Source organism: Helicoverpa armigera, chromosome 21 (genome assembly GCF_030705265.1).
Source record: "Helicoverpa armigera isolate CAAS_96S chromosome 21, ASM3070526v1, whole genome shotgun sequence".
Classification (NCBI taxonomy): Eukaryota; Metazoa; Arthropoda; class Insecta; order Lepidoptera; family Noctuidae; genus Helicoverpa; species Helicoverpa armigera.
In genome coordinates this window covers 5,141,559-5,162,170 of record NC_087140.1, presented here as the reverse complement: position 1 = coordinate 5,162,170, position 20,612 = coordinate 5,141,559, and the positions used below count along the sequence as shown (strand labels likewise).

At 35.8% G+C, this 20,612-nt stretch overlaps 3 protein-coding genes across 3 annotated transcripts; all 3 read right to left on the bottom strand.

Annotated features, from left to right (window-relative positions):
- Positions 1-570: 570 nt before the first annotated feature.
- LOC110380839 (cytochrome P450 4c3) lies at positions 571-7,352 on the bottom strand. The gene is made up of 10 exons (XM_021340963.3): positions 7,198-7,352; positions 5,021-5,110; positions 4,572-4,682; positions 4,089-4,274; positions 3,315-3,511; positions 2,979-3,051; positions 2,515-2,704; positions 2,089-2,240; positions 1,464-1,643; positions 571-784 (listed from the first exon to the last, which is right to left on the bottom strand). The coding sequence occupies exons 1-10, from the start codon at positions 7,334-7,336 to the stop codon at positions 630-632; spliced, it is 1,473 nt and encodes a 490-aa protein (XP_021196638.3). The 5' UTR covers positions 7,337-7,352; the 3' UTR covers positions 571-629.
- A 1,094-nt stretch (positions 7,353-8,446) lies between these two features.
- Positions 8,447-14,760, bottom strand: LOC110380838 (cytochrome P450 4C1). The gene is made up of 10 exons (XM_021340962.3): positions 14,544-14,760; positions 13,722-13,811; positions 12,879-12,989; positions 11,590-11,772; positions 11,100-11,296; positions 10,755-10,824; positions 10,462-10,651; positions 9,863-10,014; positions 9,327-9,506; positions 8,447-9,028 (listed from the first exon to the last, which is right to left on the bottom strand). The coding sequence occupies exons 1-10, from the start codon at positions 14,686-14,688 to the stop codon at positions 8,874-8,876; spliced, it is 1,473 nt and encodes a 490-aa protein (XP_021196637.3). The 5' UTR covers positions 14,689-14,760; the 3' UTR covers positions 8,447-8,873.
- Positions 14,761-15,401: 641 nt separating this feature from the next.
- Positions 15,402-20,499, bottom strand: LOC110380842 (cytochrome P450 4C1). Its single transcript, XM_064040207.1, has 10 exons — positions 20,355-20,499; positions 19,407-19,496; positions 18,441-18,551; positions 17,886-18,071; positions 17,227-17,423; positions 17,058-17,124; positions 16,672-16,861; positions 16,415-16,566; positions 15,904-16,083; positions 15,402-15,575 (listed from the first exon to the last, which is right to left on the bottom strand). Exons 1-10 carry the CDS (start codon positions 20,497-20,499, stop codon positions 15,421-15,423), a joined length of 1,473 nt encoding a protein of 490 aa, XP_063896277.1. The 3' UTR covers positions 15,402-15,420.
- Between the last annotated feature and the right edge of the window lie 113 nt (positions 20,500-20,612).

Here is a 20,612-nt window from a genome sequence, read left to right as displayed (position 1 = left end):
AACTGAGGGATGAAATTTTTTTTTTCGATGTACATACCCGTGTGGGGTATCAATGGAAAGGTCTTTTAAAATGATATAAAGTTTTCTAAAAAACATTTTTCTTAAAGTGAACGGTTTTTGAGATATCAGCTCTCAAAGTCGTAAAAAGTATGTCCCCCCCCCTCTATTTTTATAACTACGGGGTATAAAATTCTAAAAAAAATAGAGGTGATGCATGCTAATTAACTCTTTCAACGATTTTTGGTTTGATCAAAGTATCTCTTATAGTTTTTGAGATAGGTTGATTTAACTGTAATTTACGGAACCCTTCGTGCACGAGTCCGACTCGCACTTGGCCGGTTTTTTATATCTTTCACTTTTTTATATACCTATTATAAGGTTTGCTGTTCAATTTTTTTAACCTTCTAAAATAATTCTGGGGAAGACTTTCAGTAGGTTGTGCAGTTAAAAACAATGTTTTGACGCCATTAATGACGGAAAAATAATATTACTACTCTAATATTCATAGTTTATTTGTTTTCAAATAAAAGAGAATCCATACATTTGGTAATAAATTAGAGGTAAGTAAATACTGCTTGACTTCGATGAATTTTGAGCGTTTTCGCTCTAGTTTTAAAGGTTAAATTTAACTAATTTCTTAGAGTTAATCCAATGCGGTGTCCGGCAACAGGTTTGAGTACCACGTCGAATTCAGCCTGTAACTTGCTTATGTCACCTGTCACGCGGTATCGTCGTAAAATATGAGCTAAAGTTGTCTTGATAACCATCATGCTGTATAATTTACCTGAAACAGTTATTTTTCTTTAAGATATAATTTTAGATAAATAATCCTACAAGTATTTTAAGGGTCAATTCACACTGAAAGAGCAGCGGCCGGCAGCGGCCGGCAGCGGCCGTAATTGCAAGGGATTGAGCGCGAGCGCGGCGGGCCGCGCGGCGCCGCGCGGCGCCGCACCGCGCCGCGCTCTTACATTTTCCGTGCTCTTACGGCCGCTGCCGGCCGCTGCTCTTTCAGTGTGAATTGACCCTAAGTGTGCTAGTTTGTAGTAATCACTCTTTAAAGTCTGAAATGATTTAAATGATACTTGCCATTAATAGACATACGCTATCACAACAATACATAAGCTGCTTTTTGACTGGATCGGCGAAGTAGTTCACTCAGGAATGAGGAGGTCAGACAGGCACTCGCTCCATATAGCTCCATAGTTTATGGAAAGTCAAGGAAGATGATTCTGATATGTTGCTAAATTCAATACACTCGAGGAATAGAGGTACCTCGAGGGCTTCGGGATTGTTCGAAAGAGTTGCCGCAGCCCTGGTACATTAAGGGCTAAAGAAGGAATATGGTTGGTTTTGGTCAGTAAGTTTGGTTGTTTCTGCTTCCACAGCGGGAGGGGTCAAGTGACAATTTCCAACCAAAAAAAAAAAGTTATCAACTATCAAAAATCCTACGAAAAACATACCGATACAGTTTCGTCTTCCAGCACCAAAGGCCATAAAAGCGTTAGGGTTGCTCGGTAATTTAGAAGGGTCCAACCACCGATCCGGTTTGAACTGGTCCACATCTGGGCCCCACATGGTATGATTGTTGATCCCTTGCAATCCTATTACGCACGTATTGCCGGCTTCTAGTGTGTAGTTTTCTGAAATTTTACATGTAATATTTATAAATCTGTGTGAAGTAGATGTACCTACATGGTGCTTTTAATATTTTTTTCGAACAATATCGTCTAGTCTCGAACTAAGCAGAGAATTTACAACTGAGAAACTTACTTAAGTAGGTATATACTTTTTATATACAAACTATACATAGGAACATCCAGCCTGAATCAAACATGTTAATGCACACAAATGTTTGACTTCTGTGGGAATCGAACCCACGCGTGTCAAGCCGATACACTAACTATTACGCTATCCGGTCGTCTATTGGTAGCACAGTCAAGTTAATTTTGTTCAAAAATGCTAATAGGAAAGTCTTGACGGCTTTGGGTAACTTATTTAGTTGTACAGTACATGGATAAAAAGCAAAACTTGGATCAAACTCTAATCTCTTCAAAAATATGTTTATTTATGTGAAAAATAACTTACTTATCTTAATATTCTTGTCTAACTTCCTCAATATGACAGGGACGGGAGAATACAGCCTCAGTGTTTCTTTGACCACCGCATCCAAATATACAAGCTTTGGTAAAACATCTTTGGTTATATCTTCGTCTTTATTCACATGCTCTCTTTCAAGCCTGAAACATAAAACAGTATTTATAATATGCATAATATAACATGACAAGTTATTCTAAACAGAAATATGTTCATCCCTGTCTGATCTCTCTCCGGTGGTGACGGACTACCGTCCCTTAGGGCTATGAGAGTGAAGGAGTGGATGAGTGCACCTGTGTCTGCACAAGTGCTCGTGCACTATAATGTCTTGCGCAGCTGGCTGATTTCTTTGGAGAGAACAGCAAGACTGTGGCCGACAAACGGCCCTGACGAGAACGAAAACAAAAATGAACTTACTCTTTGTAAATTTTCTCTTGTATGTCTTCGTTGGAACCAATTACGACTAACATGAAAGTCATAGCTGAAGAACTGGTATCGTATGAAGCTGCTACAAAGGTGTCCAAGTGTGCCCTTATATCTTCGTTTGTAAAGGCATTCTGCTCTTCAGCCAAGTTCAACATTTGATCCAGTACCGGCTTGAACCTATCTGTAAAATATCACAATTTATTAGTCATTGCATCCCTTCACTGTCCACGGTACAGGCACAATAGTTAAACAATTAGTGTGTTTGACAAATGTCTCGTAGGACAGGGAAGTTATTAAGAATTTTTCAAAATTGACATTTCTAAGTTACAACTGCTGATAAGGCGATGATTTTTATTGCACAATATTCCAAAAAAAACTCATTGAATTGTAAGTAAAATTGAAAAATAGATATTTCCTTTTTATTCGGTGTGCATTACTTATATCAATTTATTTACCTGGTATGGTGTTATTATTATCAGCATTAGACCTATTTATCATTTTTAAATCTGATTTTCGTTTCACGATAATCTGAAACAAAACGAAAAAAATATGTTGTAATATTTTCAATTTGTGTGTGTAATTCTCGTAGCTCGTCGATCGATCGATAAAACGGGTAGTCACAAACCAGAATCTTGACAACTAAACCGTGTAATTGGGTAGAAGAGGTCAGATAGGCAGTCATCCATGTAGAACAAAAATATTCAGCTGCATTCTATTAGATAAAATTGGATGCCCACCCTAAGATAGTTGGGAAAAGGCTAGGCAGATGATAGCTCAAAGGAAATACTTACAGGGTCAATGATACTCTTCATTTTCTTGATCAATGCATCTTGCTTACGTTTCAAAGCGCTGAAATTGAATGCGTAGGACAAATGCATCCATCCTGATTGCACTCTCTCTACAAGGGTGGCTACATATTCTTCGAATGCTTCTGCATATTCTGTATCGATTACATTCTGGTCTTTAACATCGAGTCCTAGTGATGTTCCTGTAACATAAATTGAACACATAAATCGACATTACAATTAAGTTAGGAAGAAAGCCTGTTTGGATTACGTTTTGACGTTGATAATCGTGGACAAAAATGGAAGCCGACCCTGAATAGTTGGGAAAAGGCTCGCTAGATGATGATGATGGACAAAACTATACTGCTTTGGTTGTCTCGTTGGTATAGTCGCAAAGCGCGATTGCTGTACACTTGATGATTTGAAATCGCTCTGTGCGTTTTAAGAACCTCACAAAGCGGCGGACGGAAGCAGGTAGTGATACTCCCGTGCGTCTAAGGGAACCTAAGTAAATTTAAATCCTGGGCCTGATCTCTCTCTGGCTGTGTTAGATTGCCATTCGATCGGACCATGGGAGTGAGGAAACTGAGAGTGTACCTGTGTTTGAGCAAATGTTTATACTCTATTATACCTATGACCTGCGCAGCTGGCTGATCTTCTACAGGGCAGTCGTAGTGGCCGTAATTTAGTTCAGAAGTCTTTTAATAAAAAAGCTTATTTTTGCGAGCTTGAAAAATGCTCGTGTATTTTTGAAACTGATTAGTTGTTCTGGATACTTACGGCTAACTGTTTTCAAAGTGAAGTTCACGAAGTGACTGCGGACATCAATCGGCTTTTTATCGACTTCAGTATCTAACAGCGCAATAAGACTTCGTGCTTGACCATTTATTTCGTCCAGAAACGTGTTCAGTACTTGTTGGTTGAATGCAGGATTTAATAGTTTGCGGTGTGCTTTCCACAACGAAGCTGAAAATAATAATATTATTTTCATTATTTTCTGTAAGAAAACGTTAACTAAAATTGTAGTCATTGTCCAAATAAAAGTCCAGTGCGTTCAGATTTTGAAATAATGATGGATCATATTTGTTTACATTATTTTAATAACAAATAGCTTTTTGATTTGAGAATCGTATTTTTCACCATTTCTTGTTTGGTTTGTATTTTGTGCTACAATTTCATACTGTTTTATGCTAAGGTAAATAGCAAGCATATGTAGGTCATATCTATATTTTGCTTATATTAATATTGTGTAACTTAGCTTACCATCAGCTGTGATCAGTCCGGTGCCCAAAAAATTTTTGGCGAAATCATAGAAGTATGATTTATTCAAGCAGGAATTGGCTATTAAAATGCTGTCATCTGGATCGGTTACAACTGAAAATTAATACAGCATTACGTAAACGTGATTTTCAGGAAAATACTTAGTTACAGGACCTATTATTGTAGCAAAAGTGACTCGGTCTATCTGTTTGTTTGTCCTGCTTTGACGACAAAACTAATAAATCGATTTAAAGGAATTTTTTTCTCCATACAGTTAAGGGCCGGACTGTAATCTGATCTCCTTCCAGTTGTGTTGGATTTCCGTCCCACCGGGCTATGAGAGTGAAGGAATAGTGAGTGCACCTGTGTCTGTGCAAAAACTTGTTCACAATAATATGGAAAATCGTTCTGGACGCTATTATTTCACTACGAAATATAATTTAATAACTTACTATAAAACGTATGCGTTCCGAACCACATCCTTATAACGTCACCTTTCTCCACACAGTAACTGTTTAAAGATTTGAGAAATCTCGCCAGATCTGGAATTTCAAAATGTGCTCATTATAGTTAACTTATTAATTAACGTGTCATTTGATTTTGATTGGAATCATTTGAGAACATTCTTTTTGGGAAGTAGGTTATATAGGTTCATCATCATCTTAGCCATAGGACGTCCACTGCTGAATATAGGCCTCCCCCTTAGATCTCCACAGATACCTGTTGGAGGCGACCTGCATCCAGCGTCTTCCGGCGACCTTTATAAGGTCGTCTGTCCATCTTGATAGGTATTGGAATCTTATTATTTAAAGCTGGACCGACTGGCATATCTTTTCATGCCGACGAGCTAAGGTATGTTCCGGACTTCGATTACATATCAAATATTCTACAAGAAATTATCTATTTTACTTTCGTAACAAAAAAAATACAATAATTTGTAGACAAGAGAATTTTCGCCGACAAACGGCGTTGAAATCAGTGAATAAAATGCATAAAGCTCAATTTAGCTAAAGGTAGGTGTTTTTCTGGTTTCATATTTATCTAAAAGCGAAATATAAATAACGCAAATAAAAACTCGAGATTGATGGTGGTAAGAAAAAATCTAAATTACAAGAGTAAACTACCACTTATCGTTATTACACAGTGCCAAAATTATTGACTACGACTCAAATTACAGTGATAAACGATATGTCTAAAAACTAGTAATTTTGTCAAAAAAACTAGCAAAAAGTCAAATTAGATAGATTTTGCTGAAGACGCAATATTTCCTAACGATGTGATTTTTTTTTGCTCGTAAAATTGGGAAACTAAATAAGCTAGGTACTTTTTATAAGATCTTCAACTGGCGAAAGAATCTTTACCCGCTTCCTAAGTGAAATACTTCCCTTACTCAGACAGCATAAACTAGCTTTTACTGATATAAACTGGTGATACAGAAATATTGTCAAGTTTCCTCAAAATTAATTCAGTATTTTTTGCCTGAAAGAGGAATAAACATCCTTACGCGTTTACGTTTATAGGAAAAATGTATAATTACAAATGATATTTTACTTTCCTCTCATTTGTATGAAAAACATATTTTTTTTTACTGAAACTGACTTAGTAGTAGTAGTATGCCTATCTGCTAACGGAAAACCAATTATCATGATTTATTTTCTTCCTCAACCTGACAATGACGCAGGTAATTAAAAAAATAACACAATTAAAAATTATGAAACTATTTTCTTACACAGATTGTAAAGAGGAATGCTGTTTCAGTAGGTATATAAGAATTGCAGGACAAATTACAATTCATAGAAAAAAACACCGTTTTTACCATTATAAACAATGGTTAAGCTTAGGCAAGACAATCCCGACTAATATTATAAATGCGAAAGTAACTCTGTCTGTCTGTCTGTTACGCTTTCACGTCTAAACCACTGAACTGATTTTAATAAAATTAGGTACCTACAGAGATAGAGTTGACCTTGAGAAAGAACATAGGATACTTTTTATCCCGGACTTTTGAAGAGTTCTCTTGGAAATGCGATATAAGCGAACTTGACGCGGGAGAAGTCGCGGGCGGAAGCTATTTAAAGATAAGTCTTGTAATAAAAGGCAGGACCATATTAAAGAACACAAGCAGTATTTTCTGTCTATGTATTTAATTATAGTTTTTAATGACAGAAGCTTGGCACATCTATTCAATCAATGCAGTAATTAATCAGTAACTGTATATATTGATGAACTAAACTTAATTGCTTTAAAAAAAATATATAAAGCTTTTAAAACTGCAATATAAAGCGCTTATTTTGCAGAATTGTGTTATGTATGAAGTTACAGATTGTTCATTCGTTCCTGAAATCTACATTCATATTATTAAGGGGATTGTTGTGTTCTGTTTGTACCCTTCAGGCACTGAAACTACTGAACCGATTTGAAAAAATATTTTACAGTAAAAGTCATTATTGAAATAAGGCTAATTAAATACGAACTTTTTGACGTTAAATTACATTGACCAGCATCCCTAAAATTATAAAATCATCCCCCTTTCACTGCTTTCTAGCATAGGCTATATTTTATCCCGGACAGAAGTTCCCCTGGGATATAGGTATAACCGCGATTAACAGTTAATACAAAAAATACTTACAAGTCCGATCTCCAATAATGTGAGGAAGGTGTCCTACCAATGGAAAGGCCCAAGGATAAATCGGAGGTCCCTTATCCCTCGGCTTCATAAACCACCAAATAAACACTACACAAATTACGGTACACAGTAGCACAGACATTTTGAAATTCTAATGTTGATCTGCGCAAACGCAAGTGACAATCTTCTTTATATACGCGGACATGATCATTCGCGTTTAAATTCAGAATACTCTATGGTGTTTCGTGTTGAACCTTTATGAATCTCGTTGGGCCTATTTAAATTCGTATTGGAATTAATTATGATAACTGTTATGTGACAAATTGATATGCTTAACGGGTTTTTCAATTGGAACCTTTTGCTAAAGGCTTTGCTGTCCTTCTGTCACCAGGGTGTATCTCATGGACGGTGATAATTAGACAGTTAATAAATATTGCAGAATTTATATTTTTGCTATGAAAATTATACATTTTGTAGAATAAAATACACATTCGAAGGGACTTCCTTACAATAAACGTGAATTTTGGGTTAAGTTAGCCCTTGTACATCATCTTCCCCAAAATGTTTATATGTTTATAAATAATTTGTGCCATAAAGGATATAAAAAAACCTATTTGTATATACAGTATATGTTGGTACGGAAACCTTCGTGAGCGTTTCCGACTCGCACCTGACCGGTTTATTTTTAGCAGTGATAAGAAAAACTAACTGTCCAATTGATTTAACTTTAAATCTATTTATGGGGAAACAACAATGTGTACTGTGTATTTTTTTCAGGAGTTTAATACAATGATTGTTCTTGTGTAGGCTTTTTGACACTTGCCATTTTATTTCTAAAATTAAGATTAGCTTCTAGGCCAACTTGACTGGTGAGTAATAATAGTACATGGAGTCCAGGCCAATTGCCGTACTTCCTGGCGGCTGTTCCCTTTAAGGTTGATAGCCAGCTGTGGTTAAATCTCCTTCAGCTCTCGTACTAAGGCCACTCTTTGAGTGTACTTATGTTTTTTGGTTCTTCATGCACAAACGTATTATTTTGATGAAACTTGGCAGTAATATAGATTGACATAGTTATATTAGTCTAACACATGGGGCCCTTTTGATCCGTGAACCCGTGGGTGGAGGCTATGTGTAATATATTTATGTCATAATTTATAAATAATACTTAAAATGTGAAATGTATACCTTTATTTGCATTGAATTTAAGAAGTACATACTTAAGTTTATTGGTTGTTACAGATAGTTTGGTCTAACCGAAGTACATTCTGCCTTTTGGCATGCAAAGGTTTTTTTGTCAATAAGTTACTTAACACAATTATCTTATACTAATAAAATAATTATAATAAGACGAAGAATATTTAGCTGCTTGCTGGCAATTACAAAATAATATTGTACTAAGAATCAACGCTAGTCAACGTTGGTACCCAAGAGCACCCGCACACTGTAGACGAAACAGTCGGCCGAAATTTCTCTCTGGCTTATAAATCAGTATAGAAATAAATGGTGGTATGCAAATAACAACGATGTGTGTGGCCGGTTTTAGACCAACTAAAAAGTTTGACTTACTTCAAGACTTCTTTAAAAAGAAACTACAATCGGACCAGCTCTCGGCCGACTGTTTAGTTGGCACTGTGCGGGTACTCTTTATCAACTAAGATATGGAACTAATTTTTTCTTTATCACGCTCTTAATTCTATACTCATATGATGTCCAGACGCTGGTTTCATAAGAAGGTCACATTTTGTATCCAATTTCTCAACATCACTGTGAACACGATATTTTCGCAAAATATACACGAGAGTCGTTTTCAGCGCCATTATGCCATATAATCGACCTGTAAATAAACAAATCATTGATTATTATCAGATTAGAATTTGAAGAAATTGTTAAAGAAAACATAACCCTGGTCTTAATACCATAATATAGATCTCATTTAACATCATGTCATCTCGAATATCATCTGAGTAAGAAACCATTTTTGAGTATCAGGCAATAGGCGTTTATTTGTTCGAAACTTGCGAGAAGCCAGGAGATAACTATAGCTATAGTTTAATAATAGTCTCATCCACATTCAACAAATCTGAGCATATTTTTCAAAAAGGGCACTCAATAATAAATGAATAAAGAATTACCGATACAATTCCTTTTCCCAAGACTAAAGCCAGCGAAAAAGAAAGGGTTTTTAGGCAACCGCGCCGGGTCCAGCCACCTCTCCGGTATGAACTGGTCCTTGTCGGGCCCCCAAACTGGATGCCGATGAAGACCGTACACAGATATCAAGTATGTACATTTGGCTGGCAGGGTATATTTCTCTGAAAACAGAAAAGAATTAAATGTAAAGTTGTACAAAAATCTATATACATATTACTCTACTCCAATAAGTATATGTATGTATAAGGAATTAGCCGACTCCGTCGTTTTCATCAGCTCTTTGAGGATACTAGTTCCTGGTCTCGGATAAAAAGTAACCTAATTTCCTGGTGTGCGAGTTATATTACTGCTAAGTTCTATCAAAATCCATTCATTCATGAACACAATATTAATCAATAACAGGATTTGAAATTTGTCAAACAAAGTACAGGTACTTACTCTAAATGGAAATTGATATGCAGCGAATCAACTACTCATATTGATTAAATAAAACCAGCTAATCATAAAGCATACTTACTTAGTTTGACGTCTGTGGAAGAAGTCCTAGCGATTCTGGGAACTGGGGGATATAACCTCAAAGACTCTTTTATCACTGCTTCCGTATACACGAGTTTTGGCAGATCGTGTCTGGTCACATCTCTTTCTTGATCACCCAGTACTTCTTGAAACCTGATTGAAGAAAAAAGTTTTGAAAAGGAAAGGAATTAGCAAGCCACCATGATTTTACCTTGATCGTAAGTGTAATACGATATGACTGTTATAACAGAGTTGTGTCATATGCATTTCATGACTAACAATATTAGTTACTAGCACTGCTTCACGTAGTTTACTTTACCATGTGCCCGGATAAAAAATATACAAACAATGTAGCAATGCTATTATTCAAATCGGTTAAGTATATCTGTAGCCTCTAAGTCTGATGATATTTTACCATCATTATCTGTGCATTGAAACCTACATTGCGAGATAAGTTTTCTATTTCGTCTATCAAATCAATAACATCAATCATGAAAATATATTTTTAGAGTTAAACCAGCTCTAGTTCTTAATATTATAATAGTACCATAGTTACATTCTGAGTATTCTTAATTCAATGTTTTTACTACCAATACGTACTCTTGAACCATTCGTTCTTGTACTTCAGGATGTGATCCGATCAATACCAAAATGAACGTCAAGGCTGTAGCACTTGTATCGTAAGCAGCTGCTACTATAGTGTCCAAATGTTCCCTCATCTCATCATCATCGAAGGCATCTTGTTTATCAGCCAATTCTAGCATTCGATCCAACAGAGGCACAAAGTTATCTGAAACATTGTCATTATTTAATTTATCTATTGTGTAAGGATAAAGTGTAAAAATCAATACTATTAATAGGGAGAATCATTTACTTGAAATTCTTGAACTTACCTGTATCAGGCTGTTCAACTTCGTCAAAATGCTTCATCGATTTCAGTTCCGTTTTACGATTTGTGATGACCTGTGAAAATCAGCTTATAATTATACCAATCAAACCTAGCATCTGACATAATTAAAAGTCCATTCATGTATCTGATTTTTTATCTGACACTTCGTGTCAACGTGTCATAATTATACAATTAAAATATTTTTTCCAAGTACAAATCACTATAACAATGAACCATTTCTTTTGTGTCACATCAAATTAAAGTTTTTTTATATTAATTTCTTTTCATCTATCTGTCGTAATTGAATTCACACGGTTGTTTCATTATTTGCAAATGGCCATATAATTACCGAGCTAGTTATTCCTTTCACGATGTCGCCAAGCTCACCAAATCGCTTGCTTGCCGAAGTCCATTTATAGATGTACGTTAAATGTAACATGACATTTTGTACTCTTTGCATGAACAGCAGAAATATTTCATCAGTTGCGTGTGCATAATTTTCTAGAGCCTCACTTATCTCATCGAAGTTGGGTCCAAATGTGGTTCCTGCAAAATAACCGTATGATGATGTTGCGTCTGGGTGAATATTTTCTGTCCGGTCGTGTCTCAGCATCAAACAATGAATTTGCCAATGTTATTGTAAGGTCCACTATAACTTAACCCTTGACCCAACGGTCTGCCCTCTATGCCACCATGAGATAGCGTTGCAGGTTAGCCCCCGATTTTAAGGTAAGGAGATTTATCATCACTGGAGATTGTGCGGCTCTAAAGGGCAATCACAATTTACTTTGTACTTTTACAGTAACATATACGCATTTCATTTGCATAAATGTACTTACGGCACGCGGTTCCTAAGAAATTGGTGATCAGGTATGGCTGAATGTCAAAGGGTCCCTTCCCTGCCTCCGAGGAGAGAGAAGTCACGAGGAGTTTTGCCTCTTTGCAGAATGCGCCGACGAATGACTGCAGCACTTGCAGGTTGAACGCTGGGTTCAGTAGCTTGCGGTGAGATTTCCAGTTTGCTGAAATGAGAACAATAAGCATGGTTAGCATGGTAGAAAAAGTTCGTCTTTTAGATAACCCTAAAATATTGAACACATGTTTTTCATTTCTCTCACAAAAAATAACCACACGATTAAATTTTGTGTTACGTCACTTTTAAGTACAATTACATAAAAGTGACGTCACGAGTCATGAGCCACTCTCGAACCTTGTTGCGGTATATATTACCTAGTAAAAAAATAATGTTTTGTTAAAATAAATATTACATGCCCAATATTTTTTGCCAATCTAAAATGCGGACTATTAGAATCCCTATTTTTTAGCCCTGTCGCCACACCTATTGTGACTACTGCATATCATACAAAATTGATCTATTACATGATCTACGACTAGACTGCGGATTGGGATATTATGTATAAAGAATTAATGAGGACTTCTTTTACTTGCTTGTAATATGTCGTGACATATGGATAGGCGGAAAACAAAGTGATCTTGTAGTTCCTTTTTTTGTACTTCTTTTGATACAGAGGTATATAAGTGTTGTCAATTATGGTAACCTCTTGTTTAGACCATAATACCTTTAATAGGTTGAAGTCGTGCGTGACAGGATCTTAGAATAATAGTGTTACTTATTACTAGCAATTATCACTTCATTTGTGTTGAAGTCCTGAGGAAGGAAAAACTTTAATGCTCACTGAGTTACTTTTCAATAGCTGTTTCCCACAGTTCCGCTTACATCCTGAAGGAACAACTTCCCGCTGCCAGATAAAAAGTAGCCTATACCCACTTTCTGACTTATCAGCGAACCTTTTATTTAAACCTGTTTAGTAGTTTTGTTGTAAAGAGCTCGTGGCTAAGTCAAGGTCACTTGGATCGTTCAATCGTAAGGATAAGCAACGCTTGACGCGATCGTTCCGTGGATGGGTGACCATAATGTCATGACGATTTTTTTAATGATTATATTTGTGTTATTATCAACAGGTGTAAGGAACGATTTTGCAATCGCTAGATAACTTTTATCAGTAGAATATGTTTGACGTTATGATAGCTTTTGTATAGGAACCGCTATCCTCAGATAAAAGTTAACTGATGATTGCAAAATTGGCCCTTTAGTAAAATTATTTACCTCTTGCTGTTACAAGGCCCCTGTCATATATCTCTTCAAAAAAACCATAAAAGAATGGTTTCTCTAAACAGTGGTTTGCTACTATCAGGCCGTCATCCGGATCTGTTATTACTGAAACAGTGATTATAATACTTAGATTATGATGAATATAAGTCACTTCATTGAAGACATACTTCAGTTTATCTGTTTTTTACTTCGATAGATTAAGTAAAATTGTAAGCAGTATGTTGTGGTTAATAAGCTTTCGACAGTTCACCATCTTGCGAGATGATGGATATTATATTATGTCTAACGGTATTGTCAATTTTACTGAGACATATCCATATTAACAAAACGAGCTAGCTTCTCATAAAACAGCCCCTTGCAATTAACAAACTTTTTGTCGGCCGATAATTTGATCGGGTTCATAAATCTGTATGGAGATGAATCTTAGGGTGCAAGTAGCTGGAGCAAGCGAACTTGCGCTCGTGACAAGAGCACGCGGGTGGGTATTTTGCTGAGGTACATGCGCGAGTCGCTGGACCCGCAAGTTTTTTAAAATGCATGCAACCTACGCATGTGCCTCAACATGCGCAAGTTACTTGCACCGTATAGATGCACCCTTAGTTAGTTACAAAGATCAGGTATCCGGTTGGCAACAGACCGTAAAAAGTTCGTATGCATATTCAAAATAAATCAGTCAAGGCCATCTACCGGCCGACAGTTTCGTCTGCAGTGTATGGGGCAAAAGCTATAGCTATTTAATCAAAAACAAAAAAGGTATCAAAATGCAAGAAATATTTATGAGTTAAATTATAAAAAGGATTATTCTTATGTCGTAGCAATCCAAAGATAGGAACTTACCAAATAGCGGATGAGTTCCAAAACGGAATTCTACAACCTGCTTGTTTTTTGCAACGTACTCGTATACTTTTTTTTCAAACTCCCACATGTCTGTAATTTGATAATGAATTTTAAAATATTTTGAAATAACATTTTATAAAATTTTATAGGAAATATATTATGACAATAAATTTATTTTATTACGTAAGAAGACTCAGCTTCCTCAAGGACGGGCCACAAACAGCGACTGAAAAGATGGAAGACTACGGGGGAGGCCTTTGCCTAGCAGTAGGACAGTACCTATAGGCTTATAAAAATAATAAATAAAAAAGGATTGTTTTTAAAATAAGCAAATTTTGGAGACCAGTTTTATATCACACTATTATACAAACTTCTTAGCCGCAATAGGTACATACATACAAGATTCATAATATAAAATAATTTGTTATTATTGTTAACAAGCGTCTGGGCGCGGTTTCACCTGCCACCCGAGGAGGCTAATTCTTGCACTTGGATAAGAGACAGCTTGTAGGTATCTTATTTTTATCTGAATACAGGCAGGCTAAATTCTGTCGAATTTTATCAAATTAGTCCAGTAGTTTTATTAAAATTGTAACAAAGATACGGTTACCGTTCATATATTACGGATTTATAGTATTAAATTATAGTAGGATTGATTGAAAAAAATCGTCTACCTACCGCTACCACTTAGGTACATTATTTTGAGAATTCTTCATCTTATAATTGAATCAATTAAAAAAAAATTGTTATGGGATATTGAATAAAATGCCTTTAAATTCAATAAAAAAAGATCACAAAAATATATAAATTTAGGTAACTTACGTTTCGAGTCTCCGATAACTTTATACGCATGTCCTATGAGAGGTAGACAGCCAGGATACAAAGGGGGTGACGTCGCACTCCGTGGTTTCACCCACGACCATATTGCGAACACAAAACACAACACTATTAAAACTATAAAAATCATGGTTCCTATTAGCACGCGCTACTTTTCTCATCTAGACCAATTAATCGCTCAGACCCCTTTATATAGCTTTTCACTATATTGCTAAACAAAAGAGCATATAATTGCATATGATTATTTCTTTAATAGGTCTTAATTAGTTGGTGTGATTTTTATAGCAACAGAAATAAATCTAGAATAAATGATAATGAGAATTTAGCCATGTCTGGCTGTGTATGGATGTCGCAGTATTATGCAGATCTGGCGGACGGATGACTGATCGGGCGAACTGGCATCGAAGAGGTAACGAATTTAATAAAAATGAGCAGCTAAAATCTAAATTAGGCTATGAAGAGTTTACTGACATGAAATTATATAAAAAACTATGTGTAAATTAAAGGCGATTATCACATGTCATTGTGGATTGCGTCGATGGCTAACAATTTAGTAAATCGTTTAACCGTGCCTGTGAAATGTTCGAGCAGGGCCAATGCAACATGAGACCGACTTTACCGCTTACCGGCGATGCGCGGTATAGTGTGTGCATCACCTAACATGGAATAGCTCAAATAGTAATACGTTTTTCTTTTGTTTTTTTGTTAGTTTTTTGTGCTACAACCGTTATCAAAAGATTTATCTTTACACATAATTATTTTAATTCTCACGACTCATTTCGTATGACTAATTTTTTTGTGAATTTTTTTTTTTGTTACTCGTGTAAATAGAACAAGTACAAAAAAATTAATAAGTTTATTGTCACGTCCTTATTTCTATAGCAATTTGTTGGCTACTAGCTGGCTTGATCATAATATCACAGCTTGTGGGAACACTGTTGATATCACTGATTACTCGGTACCGGCGGAATATATGCGCAAGAGTCGTTTTCATTACCATCATCGCGTACTTGCGTCCTGAAAAAGTCGTTTTATGTATTGAGAAAAGTCTAGGCAGATGAGTAAGAATTTACTTTCTAGTATGGCCATGTTACTTTAATTATTTACAATGCAACATAACATTTGTACCAATTTTAGCAGATTACAAAGGACACTTATAGCATTACTTAATTGCTACATCTAAGTGCCGCATGAGCTGCGGAAGAGTGCGAAAGAGTTATCGCGGCCCTGGTACATTAAAGGCCCACGAAGGAACATGATGGATTTTTGTCAGTAACGGTCTGACACTTCCTCACGGTGCTAACCCACAGCGGGAGGATTCATTTGATGATTTACTCATATTTACCTATACAGTTTCTTTTTCCAATGCTGAAGCTAGCAAAAGCACTGGGTTTGTCAGGCAAGGTGTCAGGGTGAAGCCATCTGTCTGGGTTGAACTCGTCGGCATCTGGTCCCCAAGAGGGGTGACGGTTGATCCCATACACTGGTATGAGGCAGCTAGACCCGGCTGATAATGTGTAATTCCCTAAAAAAGCAGACCAACATTTGTTTAATTGTTCATATTCTTGAAAGAATAATCTCATCCAATCAGAAAAGGAAATCCATGGAATTTTGATCAATTAACTAACAATAACTAACTAACGTCCACCAGCAGATTCACCCGCGTCCTATTGGAACTACTTCGGATATCCTGATAAAAAGTAGCCATAAGCTTCCTTCGATAATTGTGCTATATTTCACTGCAATTGGTGTATTTGTTGCTGAGATGAGCAGGTTCAAGCAAACAGACTCTTCAGTTTTGTAATATACATATGTATGGATTTCCAAAAAACGTAATTTAAAACAATTATACATACTAATTTGAATATCAGATGTAATATTTCTAGCTACTGTTGGTACTGGGGGGTATAGTCTCAAGGCTTCTTTCACAACTGCCTCTAAATAAACAAAGTCTGGTAGATCATCCCTTGTAACATCCCTGTCTTCGTTGCCTAGAATTGATGTTATCCTGAAAAAAGACAATTTATTGTCAAAATGTTCCGTAAGGTCAGAGACGACGACACCCACTGCAGGGGACATTTCTCTACTCATACAGAGCAGGATTTCAACTTACTCTTCATATATTCGTTCTTGTATCTTCGGGTAAGTTCCCACTAGCATCAAAGTGTAAGTCATGACAGTGGACGTGGTGTCATAAGCAGCTGACACTACCGTGTCTAAGTGGGCTCTAATCTCATCATCGGTGAAGCCATCTAGTTTATCACCTAGTTCTAGCAGTTGATCCACTAGGGGCTTGAATTTGTCTGTAAAAATTGCATAAATCAATAGTGTAGTAAGATTTACTTTTAAAAGTATTGAAGATGTTTAGGATTCAAAATTATGGTAGCCACCAGATTTATTTTTACTAATAATTAATTAGATTAGCTAAGACTTTATCATGTAACGAAATGATTTTAAATAATGAGAATCTATTAACAGCCACGGAATATATCATTATACCTTTTGTGGAGTCTTGTATATCATCTAAATAAGTGGCCTTCAATTTTAATTTCCTATAATTCATCACCTGAAATTCAAAAGAGCCTAGTAAAAAAAACAATACAAAAAACTTTTTATGAATCAAGTGCGTTTTTGTTTTGATTTTTAGATATATTAAAAAAATATTTACTTTAACCATGATATCTTTTGCGATGTTCATTAGCTCGTCATGTTTTGTTTTTAATGGACTTAAATTAAAGATAAAAGGTATATGTAGCCAGAATTTTTGTAATCTCTCTACATATAGAGCGAACATACTTTTAGTAGCAAAAGCATAGTCCTTATCTATTAAGTCCTGTTTTTCTTTTTCTTGACCGAGCGATGTTCCTGAAAAATAAAGTTTTTTTTTTAAATATGGAATTATGCCATACGTACCATGATGACACTTGCCTAATAATAATATAATCCATCCATCATTTTTTTTGGTCTTCCTCTTCCACTATATCCGTCCACGTTCATACTCATCACCTTCCTCTCAACATGACTCTCATTCCTCCGCATCACATGCCCGTACCATGACAGCCGGTTTTCACGCAGTTTTTCTGATACCGGCGCCCCTTTCAAACTTCCTCTTATATACTTATTCCTCACTCTATTCATTCGCGTAACATTCTCATCTTTGCCGCATGCAATTGTCTTTCATTCGTCGCTTTTGTGGGCCAGCACTCTGATCCATACAAGACAGCAGGATCCATACTCTTGTAAATTTTGGACGCCAGAGCCTCATCCATTTTTCAGTAGGATGCAACATAAATAAAGAATATTATATCCAAAGCTATCCATACTTACGGCATACAGTTTTCATCAGACTATTAACCAAGTACAATTGTATATCAAACGCTGGTTTTCCTACTTCTTGAGAAAGTACAGACAAGAGATTTCTTGCCTGTGAGTTGAACTCGGGTAGAAATGTGTTTAGAACTGCCACACTGAATGATGGATTTAGCAGTTTTCGATGTGGTTTCCATGTTGATACTGAAAATAAAACAAGTTTCTAAATATTACGAATGACACAGAAAATGGGTATGTTTATTACACTTTTCGGCGGTAGCGATTGAAAACTATTAATACGTTAAGGTGGGGTTTATTTTTTCAATATGCTTACAATTTGCTTTACACCGCTTTTTAAATGCACACCAGCGGATTTTTCACGTCGTGGACAAACGCTTGGTACAAAAAATGTACTATCAACCATTGCAGTTTGACAGTCAAAAGCAAAATAAGGTTGTTAATATAGGAGGTAGTTTTGTTTTGACAGTGTCAAACGATTTTTCGATAAAGTACCTTGACGTGACATTGGATAGTACCTTCAAAAATAAGTGAAAGTATTTAATTTCTCCTTACCAGTAGCTGTGACCAGCCCACAGCTGAACATTTCCTTGGCAAAATCATAGAGGTATGGTTTCTCCAGATATGTGTTTGCTATCATTAGGCTTTCGGCAGGATCTGATAGTACTGAAAATATAAATTAAATTAATATCATTAATAAATAATCATTATTAAAATGAAATGTATATAAAAAATGAAATAAACATTAATTAATAAATAAAATTACCGATATTAATATCATTAATATCGGTAATTCACCCCGAAACTACTGAAACATTATTTTTGCCAAGAGCTTAATAGCTGAGAAAGGCAATCGTCCGGATGCAGAAAATAGTTCCCTCGGGACGTGAGTGAAACCGCTGGTAGAACCTGGTATGTAAATGAGGGTCTACCGAGGATGTCATAAACAGTCAGATCTTGCGTGTAAAACTGTGATAATCAACTGCATACAATTATATTAATGGCATGTTAACTTGGTTTGAAAATAGCTAGCGTTGACAAACATTTGATGAATTGTCTCTATTTCTCTGACAAGGAGTTAGCAAAAAATGCATGGGATTCAATTATAACCATAATTATCTGCAGTCAAATATAATTACACACTTGATTACAATAGTAAATAAATAATAATTGCGGTCCGATGAAGTGAAAAGAAACAGTAGTTAATAGGCAATTGCTATTTTTTCTGAAGTAGGTAATAGTATTATAAATAGTGTATTTTACGAGATTGTCTGCCGCCATGTCCTTGTTGCAATTTATAGGAACATAATTGACAGGGAATTATAAGAACTGCACACAATGTAAGGAAGGCAAGACTTATCACTAAGGGCTTTTTATTATCAAGCGTGTTACTATATCAATTAAACAATAATAAAACATGTCAGTTTGACCCAGGAATCGAAACTAGAACTCCAGTTTTCAATATTCTTAGATCGGATTTTTTGAATTTGCTTTGACCATTTTTAAATATAGAAAACTTACCGTAACATGGATGTGGTCCCAGCCGAATCTGACAGATGTCATCATTTTTTAAACAAAATTTATTAAGATTTTTTGTGAACTCCCAAAATGCTGAAAGAAAATCATTGGTATTAATTTATTCATTACTAAAAATAGTCAAGAATATATAAATATCAACCATATTAATTTTTTACACCTTCGAGAAACCACCAAAATGGATCGCGAGCACATGTGTGTTCTTGTCATTAAAAGTATATATGTATATGTTTGCACACAAAGGATGCACGTGCAGTTTTGTAATAATTTCAGAAATGATTGCGTGCATTTCTCTTACTTTTACTTCTTTACTCTTTGCTAGACATCTTTGATGATGGCATCTCGGCTTCATACTATCACATGGTTAATGGTTACCGAGCTAAACTAAGACAATTGCCAATAGCATTGCCAAGTACAGATTACAAGACATGCTTAACCTTGCACTTGAATAATATTCACTCTACACCTATTTTGTTATGTCGTCACATAACGACTTCTCACGGCCCTTCATACAATATTTTAAGGACGGATTGCACCATAGTAGGTTTGGTTGTGATTTTCGTCAAAGTAAACTTTAGCGGTAAAAATAAAAATATGTAAATAACCAAATGAAGCAGGTACCTCTTTCTTTTTGGGAATTCGGTTCGATAACAGTGACAATGGTTTGTGACAACTGTGTGTTGTACCATTTCAACTCAATTTGTAGGTGAAGTTACAAAAAAGGCAATAATTCGTCAGTACTTGTTTAACGTTAAGTTATGAACACAATATACCTATTTAACAATTGTTAATCTCGTACAGCCCTTTGCGTTACCGGCAATTAACCCATAATAAAATTATATAAATAGAGGAGCACACTATCATTTGAATACCAAGAATGCAATTTCAATGCCTTATGAAATCAATCAAATAAACTCAATAAAAATTACTTACAGAAATTGTCTCCAGCGAGTTGGAAGAGGTGTCCTAACAACGGCAGTGCCCCAGGGTACACAGCAGGTGATGGAGACCTCGGCCTTACCAGTCTCCATACAGCGAACACCACAAAACAAGCTACGATCAGGACTGCCAACACCATGACTGCAAGTATAGTGGTGAATTTTATGGCTTAACAATTAGCATAGAATGCGTTCTTTAAACCAATATAGTTTAATGGTTATTTGTATATTTTTATTGTCTCTACGGATATTG

Excerpts from the sequence above, each read along its gene's own strand:
- LOC110380839 (XM_021340963.3), bottom strand. The coding sequence starts at position 7,336 with ATGTCTGTGCTACTGTGTACCGTAATTTGTGTAGTGTTTATTTGGTGG. Across the intron at positions 3,512-4,088 it reads CACTTTGAAAACAGTTAGCC|GAACATCACTAGGACTCGAT; the intron begins GTAAGTATCCAG and ends TTTATGTTACAG. Across the intron at positions 1,644-2,088 it reads AGACAAGAATATTAAGATAA|AAAACTACACACTAGAAGCC; the intron begins GTAAGTTATTTT and ends GTAAAATTTCAG.
- LOC110380842 (XM_064040207.1), bottom strand. The coding sequence starts at position 20,499 with ATGGTGTTGGCAGTCCTGATCGTAGCTTGTTTTGTGGTGTTCGCTGTA. Across the intron at positions 18,552-19,406 it reads GGGACCACATCCATGTTACG|TACTATCAGATCCTGCCGAA; the intron begins GTAAGTTTTCTA and ends TTATATTTTCAG. Across the intron at positions 18,072-18,440 it reads TGGGCTGGTCACAGCTACTG|TATCAACATGGAAACCACAT; the intron begins GTAAGGAGAAAT and ends TTTTATTTTCAG.
- LOC110380838 (XM_021340962.3), bottom strand. The coding sequence starts at position 14,688 with ATGATTTTTATAGTTTTAATAGTGTTGTGTTTTGTGTTCGCAATATGG. Across the intron at positions 12,990-13,721 it reads TGGAACTCATCCGCTATTTG|TAATAACAGATCCGGATGAC; the intron begins GTAAGTTCCTAT and ends TCACTGTTTCAG. Across the intron at positions 11,297-11,589 it reads TTTCTTAGGAACCGCGTGCC|GAACCACATTTGGACCCAAC; the intron begins GTAAGTACATTT and ends GTTATTTTGCAG.